Source organism: Elephantulus edwardii, unplaced genomic scaffold (assembly GCF_000299155.1).
Source record: "Elephantulus edwardii isolate Elephantulus edwardi_28Jun2011 unplaced genomic scaffold, EleEdw1.0 scaffold00278, whole genome shotgun sequence".
NCBI classification, from domain to species: domain Eukaryota; kingdom Metazoa; phylum Chordata; class Mammalia; order Macroscelidea; family Macroscelididae; genus Elephantulus; species Elephantulus edwardii.
Window position 1 is genome coordinate 1,351,382 of NW_006400028.1, and position 27,508 is coordinate 1,378,889.

General features: G+C 38.7%; 1 protein-coding gene across 1 annotated transcript; it reads left to right on the plus strand.

Annotated features, from left to right (window-relative positions):
• Positions 1-6,807: 6,807 nt before the first annotated feature.
• Positions 6,808-26,954, plus strand: SLC11A2 (solute carrier family 11 (proton-coupled divalent metal ion transporter), member 2). The gene is made up of 15 exons (XM_006900231.1): positions 6,808-6,871; positions 8,295-8,440; positions 8,976-9,101; positions 9,583-9,702; positions 11,186-11,292; positions 12,046-12,116; positions 12,238-12,305; positions 13,577-13,732; positions 14,552-14,710; positions 17,405-17,494; positions 21,078-21,197; positions 21,349-21,498; positions 22,141-22,214; positions 23,333-23,486; positions 26,844-26,954. Exons 1-15 carry the CDS (start codon positions 6,838-6,840, stop codon positions 26,952-26,954), a joined length of 1,686 nt encoding a protein of 561 aa, XP_006900293.1. The 5' UTR covers positions 6,808-6,837.
• The last annotated feature ends 554 nt before the right edge of the window (positions 26,955-27,508 follow it).

Genomic DNA, 27,508 nt, shown 5'->3' on the forward strand with positions numbered 1-27,508 from the left:
AGGACAGAGCGGAGTTTAGGGCTGTTGTACATAGGGTCGCTATGAGTCGCAAGCGACTCGACGGCACATAACAACAACAACAACCCACCTTCATGAAGAACATCTTATACAGCATAAGTTTCAGATTATTAGTAATCTAGTATTTGAACCTTTTAAAGTAGACCATTAGGTATTTTAGATGATGTGAAAATCCTTACATATCTTTTAGGACAAATGGAATATTTTGATCACAACTCTTGTTTTCTAGAAAATACTTGATATTACTTTTTTTTTCCTTGTTGTGTAAGGTTGAATCAGATCCAGCTTGCACAGGAGGCGATTGCCCTTCCTTCTCCAGCCAAGTATCTGGTGGATTTGAACTGCATGCCTTTCCACTAGGCCAACAGAGCTCCCTCTGGACATCACTTTTAAAAGCCTTGATCTGTGTTATCTAAAAGTTTCCAATTGTAATATTATCACCCTGTCTTCTGGTAGTGAACAGGGCTTGAGGGAAGCATCAAGAGAGAGGCAAAGCCATCTTTTTAACGTTTTTGGTTTGCATGTATTTAATCTGGGTACTTTATGGCTGATTTGGTGAATATATTCCTTTACTTTTTTAAAAAAGAACAAGTGCAATTCACTTTTTTCTTACATGGTAAGCCTGGTAGGTTAGTTGTGTAATGACATACAATGCCTTTTCCTTTTTAAATTTTTTTTTTTTAAATTACTGAAATGGGGAAGGGAGAATAAGGAAGAGGGAAGTAATTAGGAAATTTTGTTCAAAACCATTCTTCCTTATACATCATAATTAATTTTTGTGAGCCTTTCATTCAAGGAGATTATCCCAGACTCTTGGGAATACTTTTTAAAGCAGGTTTGGACTGTCCAGATTGTCTTGCAGAGTTCTTCAACATACTAAGAAGTTATTGTTACTTTTTTACATAACTTTTTATTATAATATGTGTTCAAATTTACAGAATAGTTTCAAGAATATGGCAAGGAAGAGTTAAGAATGGTGATAGTGGTAAACGACAGGTACCCTGAGAGGGCGTGGAGGGTGGGATGTGGAGGGCCACATACCCAGATGAAGGAGCCTTGAACGGCTTCCCTGAAGAGGTGGCTTCTACTTTTCTCCTTCAAGATAATTTCCTATCAATCATACATGATCTGCCTTGGAGACAGTTCATTTAACTAGTCCTGCACTAGTATCTAGATTTTTTTTTTTTTAATCCCCAGTCTTATTATGCTAGAATCAGTGGTATGGGAAATTGTTTTGCGTTTTTCTAAAATTTTATTTTATTATTTTTTTGTGTGTACCATCAAATCAGATCTGACTGATACAGGAGGAGATTGTTCCTTCTTCTCCAGCAGAGCATCTGGTGGATTTGAACCGTGTACCTCTGAGATTGCAGTGCAGCTTCTTGCCACTAGGCTACCAGAGCTCGCCAGGGAAATAGTTTTACACATACATCTTTGTAGGACTGTTTCTTTCTTTTTTTTTTTTTTTTTGAGTGTTTCTTAATAATTACAGAGCCAGAAGATATATAGATTTTTTTAAACTCTAGATAAGAGTTTAATTTTACTAACATTTTAATCTAAAAAAAAAATCTTACGGTTTTTTATAAAGAGGGAGGTAAAAATAATCACATTACATTTAACTAGCTGTGAAACTTCCTGGTTTTACTGTTGTTGTTTTAATTTTCTGGACTTAAGAGTTGACACTTTATAGTTGGTGAGTGAACTAAATCATCAAAGCCATATATCCATAATTATGAATGCATCACTGGGCTGATTCTGGATACTTTTGTAACCTTTTTTTTCTTTAATGACTTAAAATGCCTGAATGTGATCCTGGAGAGCAAAACTTTTTTTATATTAACTGACTGCTTCCACATGAGTCATAAATTTTCATGCAGACTTAAACACTATGCACACAGGCTCTCTCTCTTCCCTGCCCCAGTTATATTCTGTAGACACTACATACAATGGAGCTTATGGATTTTGATGAAAATCTTTGAGGACATTGGAATCTAATCTGGTTTTCCCTGAAGAATAATACATTCAGGAAATTTCAGAGGGAAGATCAGACTCCTTTTAACTTAATTAGTAAATTGGTAAAATTAATTGGTAAAAGAGTAATCTCTTAGGCTACTAATAATTATTAATTATTAAAGCTTTTATCATGAACTCTATCTAAAATTATTTTAAGTATAACTTTTGATATGTTTTCACTTAGATTTGGCTGAGAGTTTTCCTAGCATGTTCATTTTCTGTGTAAAAGTTCTTACACTGTTTGGGGACACTGATTGCAGTCCCCCAATCTGTAATAGCACTCCTCCTGTTTCCTCCTTGTGTTTATGGTTTTATTGGTCCTTCTTTCCTATCCTTTCCTACTTTCTGGACCTTTCTCTGGGCATGTGCTCCCTTTTGATTCCAAATGGTTGATTGTTCTCAGGAGGGCCTTACATCTTTGATGTTTTTATTCACCTTACAGTCTTGGGATGAGTTCAGTTTTGGCCTGAAGAGTATCTAAGGGTTCTGCCAGTCTTTACTAGACTAATAAGCCTGATCTTTTCTATTATTTTGAGTTTTAGTCCACATTTTTCTTCCACTCTGTCTGGGTCCTCCTCCTGTGATCCCTTTCAGAGGAGTAAGAAGTGATAAGTGGGTTCCATCTAGTTCTCCTGGTCTCAGGATCATGGAGATTTGGGTTTGTACAAGGTATTGGTCCTTTGGACTAATAATTTACTTTTATTTTTTTCTTCACTCTTCTTTACAGTATTTGGACAAAAGAGTGTTTAACACTCAACTCAACTACTAACCAAAGTAGGATGTAGACTCTTGCCATTGTGAAGTGTTAAGCCAATTGATTTTTAAATTATTTAAGACTATGATCTTGAGCCCTAAGGCACAGCAACTCATTCTCAAGGGGTTTGTTGATAGCTAAGAAGTGTCCATAATATTGTGCCATATATGCAGTACTATATTCATGGACATATTTAGAACACATACAAACACCTACGTAGAAATATCCCAAGTATGACAAGTAATTTTGGATGGAAATCTTCTTCAAATGTATTGCACTTCTGTGTCTTCTTTAATGGGATGTGAGCAATCATTACAAAAATGAATCTAGTTTACTTTCTGTACATCTTGATGATTCAGGACCATCTAATGAAATACAAGTTATTGTACTCTTGGCAATAGTGGTCTCAGAGCTGATTGAAGTATAAGGGCTCTTTGCCATCCTACCAAAATGGTCCATGATTGATGTAATTTTTTCTCATTTTTCTGATTCTTTAGCAGTCAATTTCCCTTTTTCCTGTAAGGAAATCTGACTTGTGGTTTCTCATTTGTTATGGGTTAGATAATTTCATAACTGATTTATTAGACTTATATATAATGCAATAATAAATAGATTCTAAGTGAGAACAAGGCAGTGTCCTGTGATTAGATTCCAAAGTGCTACTTTGAGTGGTCAGAAAGTATGATGGTATGTTTTACACCTTAACAGACAGAACTCTCTGAAAACATTGTGACAGATATGGGGGTGGCAGAGTTGGACATCTACCTACTTACTTGCTTAATTTGAGTGTAGGAGGATGGTAAAATTGACCAGTGTCGTCATTAGTGTCCCATAACATATTTGCATGTTTCCACCCTAAAAGTGCTGTTTACCTTATTTACAATATTAGGAAGCGGTCCAGTTCCCTTGGTTGGCCATGAGCATTTAATATTCTCCCAGTCCTACCTAGTCATATAAGGACACTCTAGTGGCCTAGTGGTAAGAAATTGCACTGCAGTCTCAAAGACACAAGGTTCGAATCCACAAGCTGCTTCACATGAGAGGGATGGGCTAGTCTTCTCATGCGGTTTACATCCTCTGAAAACCTACTTAAGGGTCAGCTATGAGTCATTCCGACTTGATACAGTAACAGTTATCCAGTCATGTGGTAAGAGTTACATGTACAATGGAAAGAAAAGGCAGATTGGGTAATCCACTAGCACTGAAATTTAAAAACTTAAAAGATAGGGATAGAATACATTGGTAGATAATGTAAGAGAAAGTGGAGAACTGTTCTGCTAAGAGAAACAAAAGCCCAATAATGAAAAAAGACTACTTTAAGCAGTTAAAGAGATGAGTGAGAAAGTGAATTGATGACTAGAATTTAAGGAGCATTGTCAGTATTCATCTTCCTCCTTCTAAAGAATCAATTGAGTAGGTTCCATGATCAATAGATTTTTTTTTTTAAAGATCAAACTTATTGGCAAATTGGAAATATAATTCTGTAGCCAAAAGAGTTTGCCATGCCCTTACCACCCTCTCCCCAGATGTATTTACCCACCTACCCCCAACCCATTCACTTCTACCAAATCCAGAATCAAAAGGGCCAAACTCGTTCAGCATTTCTTAAGCTCAAACAACTGAAGAACAAATTCAAACCTAGAGTTGCTATAATCAAGGATGCTTTAGGTAGAATATTAAATGGTCCGGGAAGTATTAAAAGAAAATGGAAGGAATATACTGAGTCATTGTAGCAAAAGGAATTGGCAGATACAGAAGAATTTAATGAAATAACATGAGCAAGAGCCTATGGTGATGAAGGAAGAAGTTGAAGCTGCTTTGAAGGAAATAGCAAAAAATAAGGCCCCAGGAATAGATGGTATACCAATTGACGTATTTCAGCTAACAGATGCTGCCCTGGATGTGCTCACCAAGTTGTGCCAAGAAATCTGGAGAACAACCACTTGGCCAACTGACTGGAAGAGATCTATATTTGTTCCCATTCCAAAGAAGGGTGACCCAGCTGAGTGTGGAAACTACAGAACAATATCATTGATTTCACATGCAAACAAGATTCTACTGAAGATTATTCAAAGACTGGAACAGCACATCAGCAGAGAATTGCCAGAAGTCCAGGCTGGGTTTAGAAGGGGTCGTGGTACTAGGGATATTGTAGCTGATGTTAAATGGATCTTAGTTGAAAGCAGGGAATACCAGAAGAATGTCTATCTGTGTTTCATTGATTATGCAAAGGTGTTTGACTGTGTGGATCATAACAGACTGTGGCTGACTCTGAGAAGAATGGGAATCCCAGAACATTTAATCGTGCTAATGCGAAACCTGTACTTGGACCAAGAGGCAGTCGTCAGAACAGAGCACGGTAACACCACATGGTTCAAAATTGGGAAGGGTGTACGCCAGGGATGTGTCCTGTCTCCATACCTTTTCAACCTATATGCAGAACAAATTATCCAGGAGGCTGGGCTCTATGAGGAGAAATGTGGGGTCAAGATTGGTGGACGATTTATCAACAATCTGCGTTATGCAGATGACACAACCCTGCTTGCTGAAGCCGAGGAGGACCTCATGCACTTGCTACAGAGGGTCAAGGACTGCAGCCTTCAGTATGGACTGAGGCTCAATGTCAAGAAGACAAAGATTCTCACCACTGGACAACTGGTAGCATCAGGATGGATGGTGAAGAGATTGAGATTGTTCACAGCTTCCGTTTGCTCGGCTCCACGGTCAACACTCTTGGCACCAGCAGCCAGGAAATCAAAAAACTTATTCGATGGGAAAGTCTGCTGTTAGGGACCTCTCTAAAGTACTCAAGAGCAACGGTGTCTCTCTGGAGACTAAGGTGCGCCTGATACAGGCTTTGGTCTTTGCAATCACTTGTTATGCATCAGAGAGTTGGAGAATGACTAGGAATGATAGGAGAATTGATGTCTTTGAGCTGTGGTGCTAGAGAAGAGTATTGAATGTACCATGAACTGCTAAGAAAACAAACAGATTCTTCCTGGAGAGGGTTAAACCAGGCTACTCCTTGGAGGCAAGGATTCTGGGACTGCGTCTGACATACTTTGGACATGTAAGGAGAGACAGATGCTTGGGAGGGTGGAGGGACAGCGCAGGAGGGGAGGACCCTCTATGAGGTGGATTGATTCAGTGACTGGGGTAATCAGAATGGGTGTGTCAGGGGTCACGTGATTGGCACAGGATAGAGCAGAGTTTTAGGGCTGTTGTACATAGGGTTGCTATGAGTCGCAACGACTTGACGGTACATAACAACTACAACAACCCCCAACCCCAGTTATAGGAAACTTAGCATCAGGGACTCAGTCTTTCTCAACCCCCTGCTGGTTGTCTGATGCATAGTAGAGAAGTAGATGCCACTGACCTATAGACATTCCAGAGGGGCAAGACCACTCAAATTTAGTTTCTTCCAAGTGCTTAAGTGAAGGTTTGGAAAATAAGTCTGGCACATAATTGTCACTGAAGTGTCTCCTTAGGGAAACTTGAGCCTGCTCACAAATTGGTGGACCTCTGCTCCCAGTATTTTGGTGTGTTGCTTCCCCCCCTTTCCAGAAAATTTGACTGTGAGCTTAAGCTGTTTGTTAAATAAAATATTTGTATCTCTGTTCTTACCAACGCTTAAAAACAGAGTAAAATCAGTTTGGTTTTGGCTATGTGATGAATACATCCGTAACCTAGCTCGGAACAAAGACAGAGCCTATGTGATTGCTCAGCAGCTTCTTTCCCTGTGGGTGTTCATTAAAAAGCACTTGCCCACCTCCCAAAGTTGCATTTTACTTCAGTTTGGTTTCCCAATCTCATGAGCAAAAACATGATTAATACCTATCCATTTTTGTTAAATATCTTTTAAATATACTCTGACAACTGCAGTTATTTTCAGGGTTACCAAAATTGGAAGAATTATTCTTTTCACATAATTAGAATTCAGTTGTATGGAGTAATAAACTACTCTTTCTGATTTGTCGTTTGTTGTTAGTAATTTGTTTTTCTCCTTTCCAGAATCGTATTCTAAGAACGCAGACCCTCAGGGATCCACCATGGTATTGGGTCCCAAGCAGAAGATGCCAGATGGTAATTTACAGCTTCATTATTACTTATTTTTATTTAAAATTAGATCTAAGTCTGTGAAAAGAATTTGCTGTATTTTCTTTCTATTTATTCCAAAAAATATTGTCCCTATCTCCACTTTCCTCCATTTTGAAGTACCATCTGGTAATTTAGACTGGGGGAAAAAAATTTATGACCATTGAGACCTGCCTCATATTTTATTTCTTATTTTGAAAGCCAAGATTAGTATTTTCTGTAACAGCAATGCTTGCAAGGACAGTATTTCTAGACTTTGATCATAACTCCTCCTAATATTTCTGTAATGTGTGGGCCATTAAACTACAAAAACCTTGTACTCTGTATTTGATTAGCACTTCTTGAATGCTCTGAGTCCTAATTCTGAACTTCTAACTTTCTTAATTCTTTGTAAATTAAAAACTTTGCAATTTCTGTTTCTTTCCTATTTCTTTATTACTTCAGGACTACTGAAAATGATAGGAATTGGCTCCTTGTAGACAAACAGCTTTTGGATTTGTGGTTTGTTGTTTTGGGGTTTTTTATTTTGTGCGCGGGTTTCTTTTTTTATTTGGTTGTTGTTTTTTTTACTAAAGATTACAAAGGTATTTGGAAACAGATTTGAGCTGGGTAGTTCAGAATAGTCATTTGATGGCATTGGCAAACTGGGCTTTGTATAGGTCTGGCAACAGGCCTCTTCTGAAAGCCCCTCCCTATATTTATGAGTAACAGAAAATATGCTGCACTCAGCCTAAGAAGAGCTACTTATCATGAGGGTGCCAGCACCATGTGATCTGCCTCTCTTCCTTGCAGACATTAGTCAGAGGCAAAGGGTTCCTAATTGGTAGGGTTCCTGCCACTGTAGATCTTAGCCCGAACTGTCCAGGCTTTGCAAGTTCCACAAATATTGAAGTCTGACAGAGATAGAATGCCCTCAGAGGACTCCTTGAGTAAGTTCTATCTAATTGTGATGGATGGGTTGGAAATGACTAATTGCTCCACTAACCTGTCCTAGTTTTTACCTTGTAGAAGTTAAAATTTTAGATTACCAGTGGGACTGGTCTAGTAATGCTATGTTTTGAGCTTTAACCTTCAGTATTTTTCGGGGAAAATGAAATTATTTCTAAAAGGCACCAAGTAGAATTAGAAGTGTAAAAGCGGGAAAAGCATTGTGATATTAGTGCTAAAACCTGTCTAGAACTGAGTTACTTACTGTGGATCCAAATAAGCAGTTTTAACTTTATTCCTCTGTACTACTTGAATTTTCAGCCATGTTACTGTATTGCCTGTTTGAAAATTGATAAAAACGAAAACTAAATATTAAAAACTGCTTGAGCTGGTCAGTTGGGTCTTACCGTGTTCTTTTAGGTACTATAAAGACTTAGTCTTAAAATTAATAGAAATTAATTATTGCTATATATTAACTTTTCAGACACTACTTCTGGAGACCATGGGGACACTGCCAGTCTTGGTGCTGTCAGTCCTACTTACAGCACCACCCCTCTTTCACAGTCTGAGTACAACGAGGATGACTTTACCACCTACTTTAATGAAAAGGTTCCTGTTCCCCAGGGGGAGGTAAGTCCTCAGAGGAGAACATTATTGTCTAGGGGAAACCAGCCAGTGAAAGGTCTTCTGGATAATTCAGAATCTACAGCCTTAGATCTTAATTTTTGCAAGCAGTCTTTGGAGGCTAAAAAAAAATATTAGAATAAAAACTATTAGAAAAATGAAGGTTTTGAAAATAAAGGTGCTAACTTGTGAACGTATTTTTGGTCAGGAAAGTAAGAATTCCGTGTTTCCTGGTTTGCTTCATTTTGCTTATTTTTCATGTTGTTTCTTACCATTTGGTTAATGTTTAGACTCAGTATTCTGGTTTTAGAATGAGAATGTGATGGGAAGTGCCGGTAAGAAGGCCCTCATTTGGTTGGAGCTTAGTAGTAAGAAGTGGTTAAGATGGCAATGAAACTTGGATACATACAGTAGCCAACATCCTAAATCTTTTTTTCTTGAGAGACTTATATTGTGGATTCATGTGTGTTAAAATAACAGATAAATGAAATAAGTGATTTGAGGGGATTTTCACTTTAATTTCTTTTTCTCTCTTGTGTAGTATTCTTGTTTTAGCTTTCGAAAACTCTGGGCTTTCACAGGACCAGGATTTCTTATGAGTATTGCGTACTTGGATCCAGGAAATATTGAATCAGACTTGCAGTCTGGAGCAGTGGCTGGATTTAAGGTGACTATCTAGGCTTGTCCTTGCCTCTTTTCCACATATTCAGTTCACCCTCATCTGCTTTCCTCAGGGACTGCCTACAGATACTTCATTGGCATTGACCCCCTCATACATTGTTGTCATGGAGTCAGCACTGGCTCACATTGGGCTTCCAAGGGTATATACATTGCACAGAGGAGACCGCCAACTTTTGCCCTTGGGACTGCAGGTGGATTTGAACTGCCAGAGAGGTGTGCTCTTTATCAAGCAGTGACCCGTTTATGAAAAGCACTTTCTCAGGTGGTCATGAGATTTTTCTTAAACAAAATAAGGATTGACTTACCATGTTTGCTTATGGGAAAAACTGAGCCTGGCAGGTCGTATGCAGAACTTGGTAAACAGAAGTCAGGTCATTTGTTTTCTGACCTGAGCTCTTTTCTGACTGTGTTGATTTTATTCACATTGACATCTAATAAATGTTGTGAGGAATTTTATTCTTTTCTAGTTGCTCTGGGTACTTATGTTGGCCACTATTGTGGGGCTCCTGCTCCAGCGCCTTGCAGCCCGACTGGGAGTGGTTACTGGGCTGCATCTTGCTGAAGTCTGTTACCGGCAGTATCCTAAGGTGAGAATTGCATTTTCAGGCTTGTTTGTTTGTCCTTCATATCAGAAAACTACTTTACTTAAGGATATATCTTAGTGGAGTTCTAGGGTGTAAGTGACCCCAAGGACTAAAGGTCCCGAGGAAAATTCTGAAGTTTCTTGCTGCCAAGCCCAATTTCTCCCCTCATTCAAAGGTTAACTTGAGAGTTACTTTCCTCCAAAAAATTTTCTCAGGAAAATTCTGTTTGAGAAAACATTTACGATTCACTATCTTCTGGCACGTAGCAGTGTGCCTAGTTCATGGTGGTTGGTTTTTCTAAACTCTTTGATTTACATCTGTTTAGCAATACTAGTATGTGTTGGTTTGGGTTTGTTGCTTTTTTTTTTTACTTACTTTGTCCCCTACTTCTTCTTCCTTTTTACTATAAACTATATATGGCAGGTTCTTTTAATTCAGTGCTTCTTTTTCCTTTTTGTCTAACCCTGGGGGGGTTATACTGTTTTGCTAATAGCCCTGTAGCTTCCTTTTGGATGTTTTGAACCACAAAATTACCCAAATGACTCAGTCTTTCCTTTTGAACATTTTTTTCCTGTCTCCTAACACAGGACTAAAACCTATGCTTGGATCGCCCTTTCCAGTTCTGACAACTTCATTCTGTGGCCCTTTGCATATCTCTCCTTTTCCATCCATTCATGTTTTCATTCACATATTGAGGATGGTCTCTTGAATTTTTCATGTTTGTTTTCCCAGAGTCAAAATAGAACTCTTCTGTAGTCATTCCTTCTTTTGAACCTTGCAACAGCTTTATTCTCCCTAAAAATTTTTGAGATTATTTTCAGGTAAGAATCAAACCCTTTCTATTTGAGTTGATTCTTGGTCTTAGCAGTCCTGTAGTGGCCCGTATACTTTCCAAGACTAATCTTTTCTGAAGCAGACTCTCTTTTCTTTCTCCTACTGATAGCTTCAGACCTTTTAGTTAGCAGCCCAGCACTTACCTGCTATGCTCGTAGGGCTCCTGAATGGCTTTATCCAACGATACTCACATTTAATAAGGAGAAAAAGAATCAGCTGCTGCCCTGATCTTGCTCACAGACTCCACCACTGGCAGCCCATCTTCCTTCTCTAGCTGGAGCTATAGTGGTAGTGGTGGTGTTAGGTACTGTTGAGGCAGAACCAACCCATCCATGTCTGACTGTCATGCAGGTTTTCATAGGCGGTAAATCATATCAGAGGAGATTGCCCAGCTTTCTCTCAAGGAGTACCTTGTGGATTTGAACCTCATGCCTCTGAGTTGGCAGCACAATTCCTTTTCAGTAGACCACCAAAGTTCCCTCTGGTGCAGGGGCTGCTGTGTAGGAATGGGAAAATGGAACAAAGATCTGGTATTTTGTAATCTGGAGACTGTTTTAGATATATAAAAAAATGTATGTTAATTTTAGAAACTACTGAAGAAGTACTTAGAAATGATTAATTTGACCATATCTTTCTACTGTTTGATGTTTAGGTCCCGCGAATTATTCTATGGCTGATGGTGGAGTGTGCTATTATTGGGTCAGATATGCAAGAAGTCATTGGCTCTGCCATTGCCATCAATCTCCTGTCTATGGGAAGGTGAGAGAATGTTCCCCTAGAAAGCAATCAGTTGTTTTGCTAGATTTCAAAAGACTTAACTAATTTTCAGTTTACAAGATTAGTTTCTTCTGTGGGTCTTTTCTGGAATCACATCCCTCTTCTTCAGTGCACAAAGACTACGATTTCCTTGTTGCCATTGTTTAGATACATATTTTACAGTAGTTGAAATTTGTATTTTATTTACCTATTTTTATGTAGTAAATAGGGAGCTCTGGTGGCCTAGTTAGTAAGGAGTTGCACTACTGACCAAAGGCAGGCAGTTCAAATCCACCAGCTGCTCCTAGGGAAAGATGGGAGGTCTCTTCCCATGTGATTTGTGTGTGTTGTGTTATGTTCAGTAAGTCAGAGCTGAACCGATGGTAAATCCCAGCTGGTGAATTCGAAGTATGTGCCTTTGGTTTGGAAGCACACCAAGCCTCCCTTCCAGCCTCTGCAAAGCAGATACCTCCAGCAGCATTTGTATGTGGGTATATTCTTCTAGGTCCTAGGGGTTAAGATCCAGACTTACCATCTTTGTATCCTAAATACCTGACAACTAGTAAACTCTCAATCCAACCTGGAATGACTATAAGTAGATACTAAGGTTCTAAACACATTATAGGATGGCTTCCTGCCATTATTTCTTAGGCAAGTCCTAGCTTCTCCAAGTGTCTGTTCCTAGAAGGCTGTTGGGAAGAGTTTCCCAATATTTTATTTCTTTTCCTTAATTTCTGTATCTTATCTCTGATTTAGGGTTCCTCTGTGGGGTGGCGTTCTCATCACCATTGCAGATACATTTTTATTTCTCTTTTTGGACAAATATGGTAAGGAGAATGGGAATCAGTGTCTAACATGAAGGTGCGGACTTCCATCTCTGGTTGGGGGCAGTGTGCCTCTACCAGGACATTGCCTCCTGTGAGTTAATGTTTATATTTTCTCTTTCAGGCCTGCGGAAGCTGGAAGCATTTTTTGGCTTTCTCATTACTATTATGGGCCTTACATTTGGATATGAGGCAAGTGTTAGAGCTGTTCATTAGCTTTCTTTTTTTTTTTTTTATAATTTTTTTAAAATTTTTTTTGTGTGTGTACCATCAAATCAGTTTTGACAGGTGCAGGAGGAGATCATTAGCTTTTTAAAGTAAGGTTTTGGATTTGTTTAAATTTGTTTTTAGATTTTTAAAAAGATAAGATGATGATGATGATGATGATGATGATAGGATGTCTTAATTGTATCAAGTGTGTCAATAAAAAACCAGTACACGCTTGATTGGTTTTGAAGGAATATGTTCTCTGTGGCCAGTGTCCAGGAATACCTCCTGGGAGAAAGAGGTTTAAAATAACTAGACATCCTAGGTGTTTGTAAACCAGACTTCTTGGTTCCTGACAATGAAACAGCCACAGAAAATGCTGAAGAGGTTGCAGTGTTCGTTCTATGTAATTTTTTGGTTACTGGGAGTAGGAAGGTATTTCCAGTTTGTGGTCATCCTATTTGATGCTAACTTTAACTTAATTTTTTCCTGTCTTGGAGTAGTTGAGCTATAAGAGATGTATGTACTAGATATTTTGCACTTAGTGTCTCAATCCAGTGCCGTTATATTTTAGTAAAATCACTTTTTAATGTCCCACTGATTTAAGCTGATTACAGCTTACTTGCCTGACTAAGTTTTAAAAATATATCTATAATATCTATTGGTAGATTATCTAGCTTGGTTTAAAGCTTTAGGAAAAAAATACTGGACCAGGTTGAGGAAGTATGAATGAGTCTCTAACTATATTCTGATGGCAAACATAAGTGATTTTCTGGTCATAAACACATATGAACAGAATTATATTCTGTGCACATGCATATGTTTTTTATATCTTAAGTTTTCTATAAAATTTCCAGATGTCTCAGTCATGTGTGTAATTCTCTGACTTCTAGCAATAAGCCTCATATATGGTCTGGTTTTGTTGGTCTTTTCCAAATGATTCTGTATTTCGCATTATGCTAGGTAGTGTTTGAAAAAAGAGATGTAAGGAATAAAGGATACTAGTTACTAGCTGTTCCTTTAGGGAGCTCTAATGGCCTAGGGGGAAAGAATTGGCACTGCCAAACCAAAGGCACTTGGTTTGAGTCAACTCCTGTGCAGGAGAAAGATATGCAGCCTCCTCCAGTGCAGTTTACTGCCTCTGAAACTTCCCTGGAGGGTCATCTGAGTCAGTTTCAAAAGATGTTCCCTAGTGCTATGTTACTCCCCTGGTCTCATGGTCCAGTAATACTAATAGTTCTTATATTGATATGTAGTATATTACAGTGAAACCGAGCCAGACCCAGGTACTCAGGGGCCTGTTCGTGCCATCCTGTTCAGGCTGTAACATCTCACAGATCCAGCAGGCTGTGGGCATCGTGGGAGCTATCATCATGCCACATAATATGTACCTGCATTCTGCCTTAGTCAAGGTGAGCAAAGCCCCTAATCTCAGTGACCTCATAGATTGCTCATGGAATGTCTTCTTTAATTGCAAGGAATACAAACTAAAGAAGCAAGATATTCTTTCAAGGCTTGATGTTAATAAATCAATGCACTTGGACTACACAAGGTTAATCAGAGATTTCTGACCCCAAAGAGAAATTGTAACTGAAGTAGGAAAAAAAAAAGGCTAAAAGTGTTTTCCAACCTTTCTACTGTTTAAATCTCAAAAATCTTTTCTGCAGGTTAGAAGTGAAAAGCCCAAGCAAGCATTTCCCAGTCAGTCTTACATGGTAGTTTGCAGGGAAATATGAGAAAGCTTTATCATTTATATGAAACCCATAAAGACAAAGAAAGCTTTTGATAGGGTCTGATAGGGTGCAAAACTGACAGAAAAGGAAAATGCAAATGTTTTCAACTCAAAGGAGTGATAGAAAAGTAGAGACTGCACCGTGTCAAAGCAGAAAACCTTTTGAGGCCCAGAAAAGCAAGGCCTGTTGAGTTCTAGTTCTCACAGGTTTGAACATGTAACTCTTGGAGTTGAAGTCCTGATTTTCTTTTTGTAGGTCAGTGGTCATTCCATTCACAACAGCTGTGAGCGCTCAGGGGTCAGTCACAGTTCTGGTTTAGGGACTGAGCAGTGTCTGCAGAGGATCATAAATGAGTGTTGGATATTTTGCTTTTATCTGATCAGTTGTTTATCCTCTGAAATTTTTCAGCTGATTCCATACTCATGCATCAAGTGTTATAGGAAAATGTATAACTGGTCAAAATAATGATTTTAGATGGTTTTTTTTTTCCTTCCCTAGTCCAGACAGGTCAACCGGGCCAATAAGCAAGAGGTTCGAGAAGCCAACAAGTACTTTTTTGTGGAATCTTGCATCGCTCTCTTTGTTTCCTTCATAATCAACATCTTTGTTGTCTCAGTCTTTGCTGAAGCATTTTTTGGAAAAACCAATGGCCAAGTGGTAAGTATACCTATGTGGCTGATCATGTGTGGTTTGGGGAAGTAGAGAGGATAAAGTGAAGACCGAAAAGGGTGGGGAAAAAAAGAAAAGTAACTCGGAGTTCAGCATTGTTAGGTGCTGTGAAGTCAGTTCCAAATCATAGTCATCCTGTATACGTACTTTCTCTTCTCTGTACATAGAGTAGAACAACACACTGCGTGTCTTGGATTCAGTTGTGTTCCCCAACATACTCATATAATGATACAATATGGAATCTTTAGTGATCCCCCATGATCTAATAAACCAAGTAGTTGTAAAACAGATGGAATATAACACCCCTTAATCCCATCACAGCCCTGATTAATGTGGGGGAAATTTCTCTAGGGTGTGGCCTGTAACATCTCTTATCTTTCAAGGTACCTCATTTGTATTACAAAAATGGAACATGTTGTATCTTTATTAGAGGGAGCTCTGGTGGCCTAGTGGCAAGAAGCTGCGTTGCCAACTTGAAGGCATGAGGTTCAAATCCACCACTACCTGGCAATCTCCTCCCATGTGATTTACTGCCTAAGAAAAACCCTCTTGAGGGTTAGCTATGGGTCAGTTCTAATTTAATGATACCTAACAACAATATAACTAAGACAATAGACCTTTTTTTTAAAAAAAAATTCTTTTATATTGGTTTGCATATAAAATTTATATACAGTGTGTTTCATATTAACATTCCCATACATTGTACTTTAAAAAGTCAGTCACCATTTAACTGTACCCACCATTACCTCACCTTTTCAGGTCCCTGCTGGATCTTTCCCATTTTTTTCACCCCCCCACGCCCTCCCCTCACCAAATTGTGAGACCGTGTGATTTTCCCCCTGCCCACCCTTACCCCTCTATTCTCTCCCCTCCCCCACTTGGAACTTTATACACATTTTACTATTTAGCCTTTTTTAATTTTATCATTTTGAATCCTGTACCTCTTAATTCCTGATTAGTTTAATTTTGTTTTTTATTTTTGTTGTTATGTTCTGAAAATACACAGAACCAAAAGCACACCAATTCAACTTCTGCATGTGTAATTCAGTGACACTAGGAATCTTTAATAAACTATGCAGCCATTTTTGCTAGCCCTTTCCAAATTATTCCATTATTGTTCAGGGAGCTCTAGAGGCCTAGTAAGTAAGAAGTTGTGCTGTTAACCCTAAGGCAGGCAGTTTGAATCCACCAGAATCCACTATTCAACCAGAGACAGATGGGCACTTTCCTCCAATGCAGTTTACAGCTCCTGAAAACTCACTGGAGGATCCGTTTATGAGTCCAAGTCCACAGCAATGAGTTGAATTGAATTGTTTAGCAAATAGTAGCAAAGAATACTGAATGGACTGACAAAAGGACAAACACATATATCTTGGAAAAAATGCAGCTAGAATGTTCTTTAGAAGCAGTAATGGTGCGTTTCCCATCTCACATACTTAGGTCATGTTATCGGTAGGGCCCAGTCCTCGGACAGTTCTCGGCCATTCCTTGGAAAAGTAGAAGTTCTGTGATGTAGAGAAGGACCATCAATGAGATGGACTGACACAGTGATTGCAGCACAATCCTAGAGATTGTGAGGAGGATACAGAATTGGGCAGGGTTTTGTTCTGTTGTCCATGGGATCACTATGATTTGGAGCCACCTAACAACAAAAAGTCACCATTCCCTAAACAGAAAGCTCCCATTTTTCCTTCCCTGATCACTGCTAAATTTTTTGTCTTTATATATTAAGAAACCATGGTGACGAAAGCATGTGGATGCTAGGTGAAAGGTCAAACTTAACAGCTGCTCCAAGGAAGAAAGATAGAACAGTCTTCTGCTGTAAAGATGTATAACCTTGGAAATACCATGATGCAGGTCTCCCCCCTATATGGTCACTAAGAGTTGGCAATGACTCAGTGCCAAGAATTTTAGTTTGGGTATATATTTGCTTATTTTATGTAATTGAGACCATACAGTATTGTCTTCTCAAAACTAATTTTGCTTATCATTGTTTCCAAGGTTCATTCAACATTCATTAAGATTGTCTAATTTGGACCATTACTTGTTTTCCAACTTTAGAACCTCTGACTTTTGTTTGTACTTTTTCTGAGAGTCTATATTTGAAGGACCTCATGTTTGTCCTTGTTTAAAATGACCTATGTACATGTTTATGTTTAAAATGACCTATTTAATCTCATACATTAAAATTGAGGAAATCTTTTGGATGGCCTGGAGGAATGAAGAAATATAGAGAGCGACCACAAATGTTACTTCTGCCGGTCTCTGCTCAGATCATAATCTGTACCAAATTTTTTACATATATTTACCCTGTTTTACATAGATAGCTGGTATGTGGTCTTTTTTTTTTTTTTTTTTAATTGGAGGAAGACTCATCAGTAATCTGTGTTATGCAGATGTCACAACCTTGCTTTTTTTTTTTTACTGTTGTTGTTTTTTGGGGTTTTTTTCCTTTTTTATTAATTTTAATAAACATATACAGAGGTTTTGGATTTCCATTCATTCATTCATTGCCGCACTTTTCTCCCTGCCCACCCCTCCCCACCAGTTCGCTCCCCTCTCCGAAAAGAAAAAGAAAAAAAATATTCCTTCATTAGTTAGTGTGTGATCTTTAACAGAGATCTTCTTACCTGATCTTTGTTCCTGAAATAAAAGTATCTCTTAAACTTCTTTGCATTCTAGGCTCAAACCTGTGAAAACAGCAGCATTTCCTGGATTAATACCATATTCCCTCATGATAATTCAACACTGACTGTGGACATTTACAAAGGGGTAAGTAAGTATATTCTGATTTGTAAACGTTGCTTCCAAGCTACATTCATGTAACTGTTTTATAGTTTTATGTCAGTATTGAGCATATCTCTGCCAGAATGTAATTTATTTGCGAGATCTAGATATGTCAAACAAGAATTTTGAGAAACTTGGTAAGAAAATTAAAGGATCATCAAATTAAAGATTAATTGTATACACTAACAATTCTAAGACCAGAGATGATAAAATACTATTCTATGGGATGTTAGTGGGGTGCTTCTAAAGAAAGGATTTTTAGTTAGCTATGTTTTACAAGGCTTCTTTAGTCCTTTTGTACTAATTAAAAAATCCAAAGCAGAATATCTACTATGTAGTGTTTCTTAGAGAAGCTCATGGCTTATTATTTAAGCACTTGGCTTCTAACTTGTTAATAACTCAAACTCACTGAGAAGCTCTTGAGGAGGTGGGGGTAAAGTAGTGGACAAGTTTCTGGAAAACCCTATGAGGCAATTCTGTTGTCCTATTAGCTTTGCTTTGAGTGGTGGCCAGAGAGATAATATTGGGTTTTTTTGTTTGTTTGTTTGTTTGTTTTTTAAATTTAAATTTATTATTCATTTCAGTAAAAATTTACAGAGACTTTGGATTTCCATTCATTCATTGTTGCACTTTTCTCCCTTCCCAACCCTCCCCCCTAATATACTACCCTCTTGGAAAAGTAAAAGACAAATTCTTTCATTGTTTTACAAACCCTCCCCCAGGTCCACTCCACCATGTAGACTTCACTCTAGACTCCTGTCATGACAAAAATACCTAATCGCATATCCATTTTAAATAGTTTTCTCCCTCATCTGTTTCAACGCAGTATACATTATTGAACCCATCTTTCTCAGTCTCTCCCCAACCCCAAGTTCAGTCCTGTTTTACAACAGTGGCACCATGCAGTATTTGTCTTTTGTGACTGAGATACTTCACTCAGCATAATGTCCTCCAGAGTCACCCATTTTGAATACTCTTGCATGATGAGTTCCTTGTTTTTTAATGCAGCATAGTATTCCATTGTGTGAATATACCAGAGCTTCTCTATCCATTCGTTTGTTGATGGGCACTTAGGTTGTTTCCAACTTCTTGCTATTGTGAACAAAACCACAATAAACATGGGTATGCATATATCTGCTTGGATGTCAGTTATGGTCTCTTATGGTATCTCTATTGGTAACTTCTTGAGAAAGTGTCATACCACCTTCCACAGTGGTTGTACCAGAGAGATAGTATTGTTGATGTCAGATGGACCTTGACTGAAAGCAGAGAATGTTAAAATGATACTTGTATTTTACTGAGTGTGCAAAGGTACCTGACTATATAGGTCATAACAAATTCTGAGTAACACAAAGAATGGGAATCTCAAAACACTTAATTATGCTTATGCCAAACCTATGCATAGACCGAAAAGCTGTTATCTGAAGGAGTAAGGAAACCTGCATGGTTTTAAATGAGGAAAGGTATGCCTCAGGATTGTATCCTTTCTTTATAATTATTCAATCTATATGCTGAGCAAATAACTTGACATGTTGGACTTCATGAAGAAGAACGTGTCATCAGGATTGGAAGACTTATCAACAGACTTGCATTATGCAGATGACACAACCTTGCCTGCTGAGAGTGTAGATAATTTGAAACATTTGCTGCAGAAGATCAAAGACTACACAGCCTTCAGTATGGGTTACATGTGTATAAGGAGCAGTGGTAACATGAAGTAAGCTGAGTCTGACTTCTGTCTGCTTCATAAAGAACGGTGTCTATCAATCATATCCATGGTACCAAACAAATAGCTACATGGTAAGAAATGCCACCTCCACATGCTCCTGCTGATATTTCTGTGAATCATTGGGTCTAATGTTCATTGCACATTGACTTACAGACTTTACTCACAGTTGTGGGATTTATTAGGGAAATAGGTTGAGGGAGAGTAAGGATATCACATAATTAAAGTCTGGGCTTAGTGAACAGCAGCCCTGAGACAGAATAACACCAAGACACAAGTCCTCAGTTAGTTCAGACAGCTTCTCAGTCAATAAGTGAAAATCTGTATTCACCCAGCACGCTTTGTCTCATAGTAGTCACAAGTCAGCTCTTCATTTGTCCAGAGGCAAAACCTTTAATTTTGGCTCCATCTCCAGGTTTCTGCCAGGCTATACCTTGCCACAGTCTCTCCACAGTGTGGGAAGTGCTCTCTTATAGCTGTTGATGATTTGCAAGACCCTGTGTCCACAGTTGAGGAAGCTAGAGACCATGCCCCAGCTGGGCCTACCATAATAGATAGAAAATCACCACAACATGTTATATCAAGAAAACAGACATCCTCACCTTTGAGTCAATAGACACCATCATAATAGATAGATAAAGATTGAACTTGTCAATGATTTCATTTTACTTGGATCCACAATTAACACCCATAGTAGCAACAATCAGGAAATCAAAAGATGTGTTGCATTGGTGAAATCTGCTGTCAAGGACTTCTCAAAGTGCTAAAGAGCAAGGATGGCCATTTCTGTTCCTTTGTCTGCATCTGAAAACTGGACAATGACTAAGGATGACAAAAGAACAATTGATGCCTTTGAATTGTGTTAGAGTACTGAATATCCCTTGGACTCCCAAAAGAACAAACAAGTCTGTCTTGTAGGAAATACAGCCATGGTGCACCTTAGAAACAAGGATGGTGAAACTTCATCTCACATATTTTGAGCTTGTCAGGAGGGACTATAGGACTTGGAAAAAACATCATGCTGGGAAAGGTGGAGGGTCAGAAAAAGAGAGAAAACCCCTTAATGAGATGGATTGCTACAGGGACTGCAGCAGTGAGTGTGAACATGGCAGATGGTGAGGATAGCACAGGATAGAGCAAGGTTCTGATCTTTTATCTTAGCGTTGTTGTTAAAGTTGACTTGATGGCATCCTTTTCTTTTCTCACTCCCTTCCACAATATTTAAAGCATAGGTTAGAAAGATGACATTAAAAACTTGGAGAGGGAGCTCTGGTGGCCTAGTGGCAAGAAGCTGCACTGCAATCCCAGAGGCGTGAGGTTCGAATCCACCAGATGCTCCGCCGGAGAAGGAGGAACAATCTCCTCCTGTACCAGTCAGATCTGATTTGATGGTACATGCACAAAAAATTAAAAAAATAAGAAACTTGGAGAAAGGACTAGGATGAGGAGTGAAGAGTTGCCCAGGAGAATTGAAAGTGAAAACCTCTTCCATGAGAGAGGCTGATACTAGTTTAGCATAGCACTTGGTTTACCAAAAAACAAAAAAATGTTGCTGTGTGGTTGATCCTGACTTGACGATGCTATAGTACAAAACATTTCTGATGCTTCCATCTTCATGGGAACAGATTGCAGCATCTTTCTGCCCTGGAGTGACAGGTAGGTTTGAACTGCTCACCTTGTTTAGCAGCGGAATGGTTAACCCTTTGCCACAAGGGTTCCTTAGCTTTTGTTGGAGAGGGTGCATAATGAAGAGGAAGCTGCCACAGAGAAATCAAACTCAGGATTCCTAAATGTCTAAGCAAATCATTGATGCAAACATTCTTTTCTCTCCTATTAATCCAGGGTGTTGTGCTGGGATGTTATTTTGGGCCTGCTGCACTCTACATCTGGGCTGTGGGGATTTTGGCTGCAGGACAAAGCTCTACCATGACAGGAACATATTCTGGCCAGTTTGTCATGGAGGTATGTACTGTTTACATTGATGCAGAATAGGAGAGGACATAACCCTTTTGTGACCACTTCTTAATCCCATACCAAGAGCTCTCCTCAACCTCCCCAAACCTTTTTATGTTTCCTTTTCTAGACATTGACCCTGTCCTGTGTTTTCTTCCAGGGATTCCTCAACCTAAGGTGGTCACGCTTTGCCCGAGTGGTTCTCACTCGCTCTATTGCCATCGTCCCCACTCTGCTTGTTGCTGTCTTCCAAGACGTAGAACATCTGACAGGAATGAATGACTTCCTGAATGTGCTGATGAGCTTACAGGTGAGGAGGGAGCTGGGGAACTGTATTTATTCAGCAGCGTGACAGTTAAGAGGAATGAAGCATAATCATGGTCTGTAATAGTGAAACTTCTGGCATCTAAAAACAAAAGATTTTAGAAATGGCTTGAGGTTTTAAACCTGTTGCATGAAAATTGTTATTTGTTTTTAGGTAGTGTCAAGTCAACTGTGACTCCTAGCCATCCTATGAGCAACAGCTTGAAACCTTGCCCTATCTTGCGCCATCTTAAAGATTTCTGCCATACTCAGGCCATTGTTATGTGAGAGGAACAAGCATTAAATAATAAAAACAATGTGTTAATTGTTAATCCAAGCAAATATTTATTATGTAAACATAGGGGACACTGTACCAGATAGGTGAAGGTAAAGAAGACAAAGGAAATAAATAAGGACAAAGCAAATACAGACAGAGCAAATATTTGTAAAGACACTTATTATTGTAATTAGTACTAGCTTAATGACAGCACTCCAGATTTCAAGATTTCAGAATGATGTGGGTTGAGAGGGATAATTATTTCTCATGGAGTTAATGGGGCAGAGCCTGTGCTTGCCTTTGGCTAACTGTTGCTTTGTAGGGTAATACAGGGCCCCCACTGACCACTTTGATCTTACTTCTCTCTTCCAGCTTCCTTTTGCTCTCATCCCCATCCTCACATTTACAAGCTCAAGGCCAGTAATGAATGAGTTTGTCAATGGGCTGTAAGTATACTCTTCTCAGTTTCCCAGAGGAAATGGAGATGTGTAGGGAGAGAGTCTTTATCAAGCCAATGAGTCAGATAGAGGAATTACATGTTTTGAGAAGTGATTGCTAGAACTGCTTTCCAAATCCTTGGCTTAGAAAGTGGAGAGTAAAAGTAATAATGGTGGGAAAGTACATTTTTCTTTTTTTGTTTTATTTCTGGGGGAAAGAAGTTTGCCTTTTAGGGCTCTAACTCTTCAGTCTCTGAGAAAGGCATTGTGAAGATATCTCAAATCCCCACTTTTTACCTTCTTGTCCCTTCTATTTTGATAGCAGCTGCAAATGCAACTTTTCTTCCTCTGGTCCTAACCACTGATCTAGGTTAGACTTTATTAATTAAAGGATGTAGTCCTCCATAATGCCAGTTAGATATAAGATACCAGCCACTTGTTGGGCTCCTCAGGGCTTCCACTACTTCTGATCTACTGAGTTCTATACTTTCTTGAGTTTGATACTATGCTAACATGGCTCACAGTATGCATAGACAACATTATACTTAAATTGTAGCTTTACCATAAAAAGTGAAAATTAGCCTCAGACTAACAAAGATGTTCATAGGGTAGGATCTGGGAGGCTTTGCAGTGCGGAGCTTCCTTACCTGAATGAATGTCTTAACACTAAACACATGACCATGAAGCTTCTTCATCCAGTTTCTATTAGAGGTCTCATGTAATTAAAATTCTAGCTCCTCTCCTCTGATATCACTAGGTAATCATGACATTGACAGAATAGTGTGTCTTTCTGACCCGATCAGCTCCCATTCTCTTATTAGCATAGAATCCATTAAATCTGGAGCCCTTATTAAATACAGCTTTGATTACTGAGGAAATGAGAAGTTATCTGTCAGAAACTAAGTGCAAAGACTAATATTTTTGTATGAAATTAATGTAGACTCCATATGCTTGAAGTTAATAATTTTTAAATATACTTTTAAAGTTTGTAAGATTTGGGGTGGCTTCCCCCCCAAACTGTTAGTAAATAACTGTCTTACTTACCTAATCTGGGCTAGATGAACCATTTTGATGCCTCCTTATGAGCTGCACTGTTATTTCACTTGACTGTGCTGGTTGTTTTACAGAGGCTGGAGGATTGCAGGTGGAATCTTGGTCCTTCTTATCTGTTCCATCAACATGTATTTTGTTGTGGCTTATGTCCAGGATCTAGGGCATATAGCTTTGTATGTGGTGGCTGCTGTATTGAGCGTGGCTTATCTGTGCTTTGTATTCTACTTGGTAAGTTGAGTTTGGGGGCGATAAGAGCACAGTATTGAGAAGGGAGATGGTGGAGATGGGCCAAAATTCAGAAATGAAGGAACCCAAAAGAGCATGCAGCCTGTCTTCCAAGTTATCAGACAATTTATATGAAAGTATCAGGAATTATTATTACCTATTTATGAATCAGTATTTCTGACAGTAAAATTTGTCTTAGTTACTAAAGCCTATTTTCTATTTTTATCATTGCGTTTGGTTTATGGTCTTATTAATTCTTAACAACAAAGAATTAATTGCTGAAATAAATTGTTCTTAGAAGAACTAAGAGAAAGGCAACAGTACACAGATTAAAGAGAAGGTAGAGAGCTGTGTGAAGTGGAGCTTGAAAAGAGAGCACTCAGAGTCATAGCTCCAGGGCAGGACACGTGTGGCTTTGCAGCCAAGCACCACTACTTACTAGTTGTCCTTTAAGGAAATAAGTAATTTTCTCTTTGTAGACACCTTATTTGTTGTTGTGTGCTATTGAGTCAGAACTGACCCATAGTTGGCCCTTATTCGCACAGGAGAAGATTGCTTGCCCTTCTTCCATGGAACAGTTGGAGAATTCAAACTGTATGCCTTCAAGATTGCAGCACAGCTTCTTACCACTAGACCACCAAAGCTACCGTGTGACTTATAGTCATTTTAAAAGAATGGTTATAAAAAAACTTAACATTGAAAATATATATAAAATTATTAATACCCAGATTTTAGTAGATTATAAAAACACAATTTTAAAATTTAGAGTAAATTTATAAAAATGACAGTAGTTATTTTAGGGAGATGAGGTTTTCAAGATATTCATTTCAGATTTTCTCCCCATCCCTAAATTGTATATTATTATGAACAAGCTATAGTAGAAGTGAGCAAGTCTACCTTTCTATTCTGTGCAAGTTTCTCTAAAAACAAAAATATTGGAAATGAGTATCAGAAGAATTTATGCCATAATCCCCTGCAGAAAACACAACATCCTGTCCTGAAGGATGGAAGCTAGAACCTTGTTATTAATCTTGTGAGTACTTAGCCAGTCCCATGCTAATATGCCACAGGCTAAGTATCTGGTTGAGCAAATCATGTTAGTGGGTATTGAAATTTACAGTCCTTCTTTGATCTTCCCTAATAGACCTTGAGTAAATAAAATTGGCTGACACTGAAATATTTCAGGATGTACCATATGATCAAGAACCAGTGGTAATGAAGGAAGAAGTTCAAGATGCACTGAAGACATTGCCAAAAAATAAGGCAGCAGGAATCAGTGGGATACCAGTTAACATATTTCAAATGACAGTGTAGCCCTGAACGTGTTCACCAGTCTCTGCCAGGAAATATGGAAGACAGCTGTCTGGCCAACTGAGTGGAAGATATCCATGCTTATTCTATTCTCAAGATGATCCAGCAGAATGTAGAAATTACTGAACAATGTCATTAGTATAACATGCAAACAAAATACTGCTGAAGATTGTTTAAAAACGGCTAAAACCATACATAAACAGGGAACTGCCAGATGTTCAATCTGGATTTAGAAGAGGTTGTGGCACTGGGATATCATTGCTGATGTCAGATGGAGCCTGGCTGAAAGTAAAGAATATCAGAAGAATATCTGTTTGTGCTTTATTGACTATGCAAAGGCATTTGACTGTGGGGATAGCAACAAAATTAATGACTAACATTGAGAAGAATGGGGGTTCCAGAGCACTTAATTGTGTTCATGTGAAAGCTATATACTTAGACAGAAAGGCTGTTGTATTAACAGAGCTAGGGAACCCTGCATGGTTTAAAATCAGGAAAGGTGTGCATCAAGATTATATGCTTTCTCCATACCTATTTAATCTGTGTGCTGAGTAAACCATTCAAAAAGCTGGACTCTCTGAAGAAGAATGTGGCATCAGGATCAGAGGAAGACTCATCAATAACCTTCACTGTGCGGGTGAGTTAACCTTGCTTGCTGAGAGTAGATGACTTGAAGCACTTGCAGAAGGTTAAATACTGCAGCTTTCAATATGGATTGCATCTCAACATCAAGAAAACAAATGCCACCAGACTGATAGGCAACATCATGATAGATGGAGAAAAGATTGAGACTAATAATAAATTACTTCATCTTTCTTGGATCCACCATCAGTACACTTGGTACTAGCAATCAGGAAATCAGAAGACGTATTACACTGGAAAAGTCTAGTCAGGGATCTTTCCAAATTATTAAGGAGCAATGTCACTTTGAGGAGTAAGGTGCACTTGATTCAGGACATGAACTTTTCAGTGACTTGCGCATTTGAGAGCAAGACAGTGACTAAAGATGACAGAAAAATTGATGCCTTTGAACTGTGTGGTGTTGGGAATAGTGCTGAATATCTCATGGACTACCAAAAGAACAGATAAGTCTCAGAGACAGTGCAACCAGATGCTCTTGGGAGGCAAAGATAATAAAGCTATGTCTCATATATTTTGAGCATGTTGCTAGGAGAGGCTAATTCTTGGAGAGGACCATCATACTTGGAATGGTTAAGAGGTTGGTAAAAGAGAAGACGACCCTTAATCAGGTGAATTAACACAGCACCTGCAGCAATGGACTTGAGAGTCTGAGAGATTTTCTGGTTAGCACAGAATAGAATGAAGTTCAGATCTGTTGTTCATAGGGTCACAATGAATTGTTCTCGATAGCACAATAAACAACACAATAAACCTTGGGCATGCTAACATCATGCTGACCCTATTTATCTAGGGACTTCCTGGAAACCCAACTAACAGAGTATGTCCTTGATAAGAACTCTCCTAAAAATATAGTATAGATATTAGGAATATGCTTCCTTCATGACAGTTGGTTGTAAAGGTGCCAGTTTGCCCTCATATTGGGCATGACAGTAAGATTAAGACTCACTTTTAGGGCCAACAGCTGATTCTAGAATTGGGTTACTTTTGTTTAGTTCTAAGATAGGCCTCTTAGTTCAGCAGACCATTTCAGTTCTGTTAGTCATTTCTCTGGTCTTAACACCCTTAATGGTGAAAAGTACTAAAGGAAAAGTAATATGCTGGTAATGGCCATCTGCTAAAGGAAACAAACCACAAACACAAAGCAGTAGGAACAATCAGATAGAACTTTGTTAATCAGTACTGAAAATGGTATGGAAAAGCCATGGAGGACAGCTGGGGTTATGATGTTTTTAAAGGGAGTAGAACTGGGACAATAACTTGTGGTTATACCACTTGATGGTGGGAGTAGTCAAACTAGATGTTAAAGGAATGGGGCAGGCTTGCCTACGAGCAGTGCAACACGAACAGTCACTGTGGGCAAGGGATCGAGAGAGGCTGCATGAATAATGACCATATTTTGTCTTTCAGGGCTGGCAATGTTTGATTGTTCTTGGCTTGTCCTTCCTGGACTGTGGGCACACGGTAAGCGTCAATAACGTCCTGCTGTCCGAAGAAGTCACCAGTGGCTATATTAAGTAAACACTGACTGGATCAGTTTGTCTTTCTTCTGCAAGTAGCCATCAGAGCCAGTGTGTTTCTATGGTTTACTGTGTGAACGTAGCCAAAAGTATGTGCTGTTGCACAGAGATCACTTAGGACTGAGCTGTTTGTTGTGAGACTGTTTCATACACTTGGAAAGATGGTACTTTTCTTCCTCTCTTAACCTGAGAACTGGATTAGGTAGGATCATTGAAAAAGCTGACATTTGCTGCTATCGTTCTAACACTAAATTCTTTAATTAGCTGCTCAAAGGCCAGCTTGTTTTGTCCTTGGGAGAGAATCTTGTGTGCATGATTCTTGACCAGTCTACATGTTTAAAAAATCATATATGGAAATGTGTAATAAAATTTTCACATTATTAACTACAGTATGGATATGCAGATTTTATAAGTGGTACACTTTAAAAAATTGACTTTTCTTTTGCATACCTTTTCACTTATGTAAAGAGGAAATAGAAAATCTCAGCAAGTCTAGTTTCAGTTATATTAAATATAAAACTAAAAGACATCTACCTCTTTCAGTCTTAGGAATCT

What these genes read in the sequence shown, in the direction of transcription:
- SLC11A2 (XM_006900231.1), top strand. Translation starts at nt 6,838, where the DNA reads ATGGTATTGGGTCCCAAGCAGAAGATGCCAGATG. An exon ending in CAAGCAGAAGATGCCAGATG is followed by an intron (nt 6,872 to 8,294) that starts GTAATTTACAGC and finishes TTAACTTTTCAG; the next exon opens with ACACTACTTCTGGAGACCAT. An exon ending in AATCTCCTGTCTATGGGAAG is followed by an intron (nt 11,293 to 12,045) that starts GTGAGAGAATGT and finishes TCTCTGATTTAG; the next exon opens with GGTTCCTCTGTGGGGTGGCG.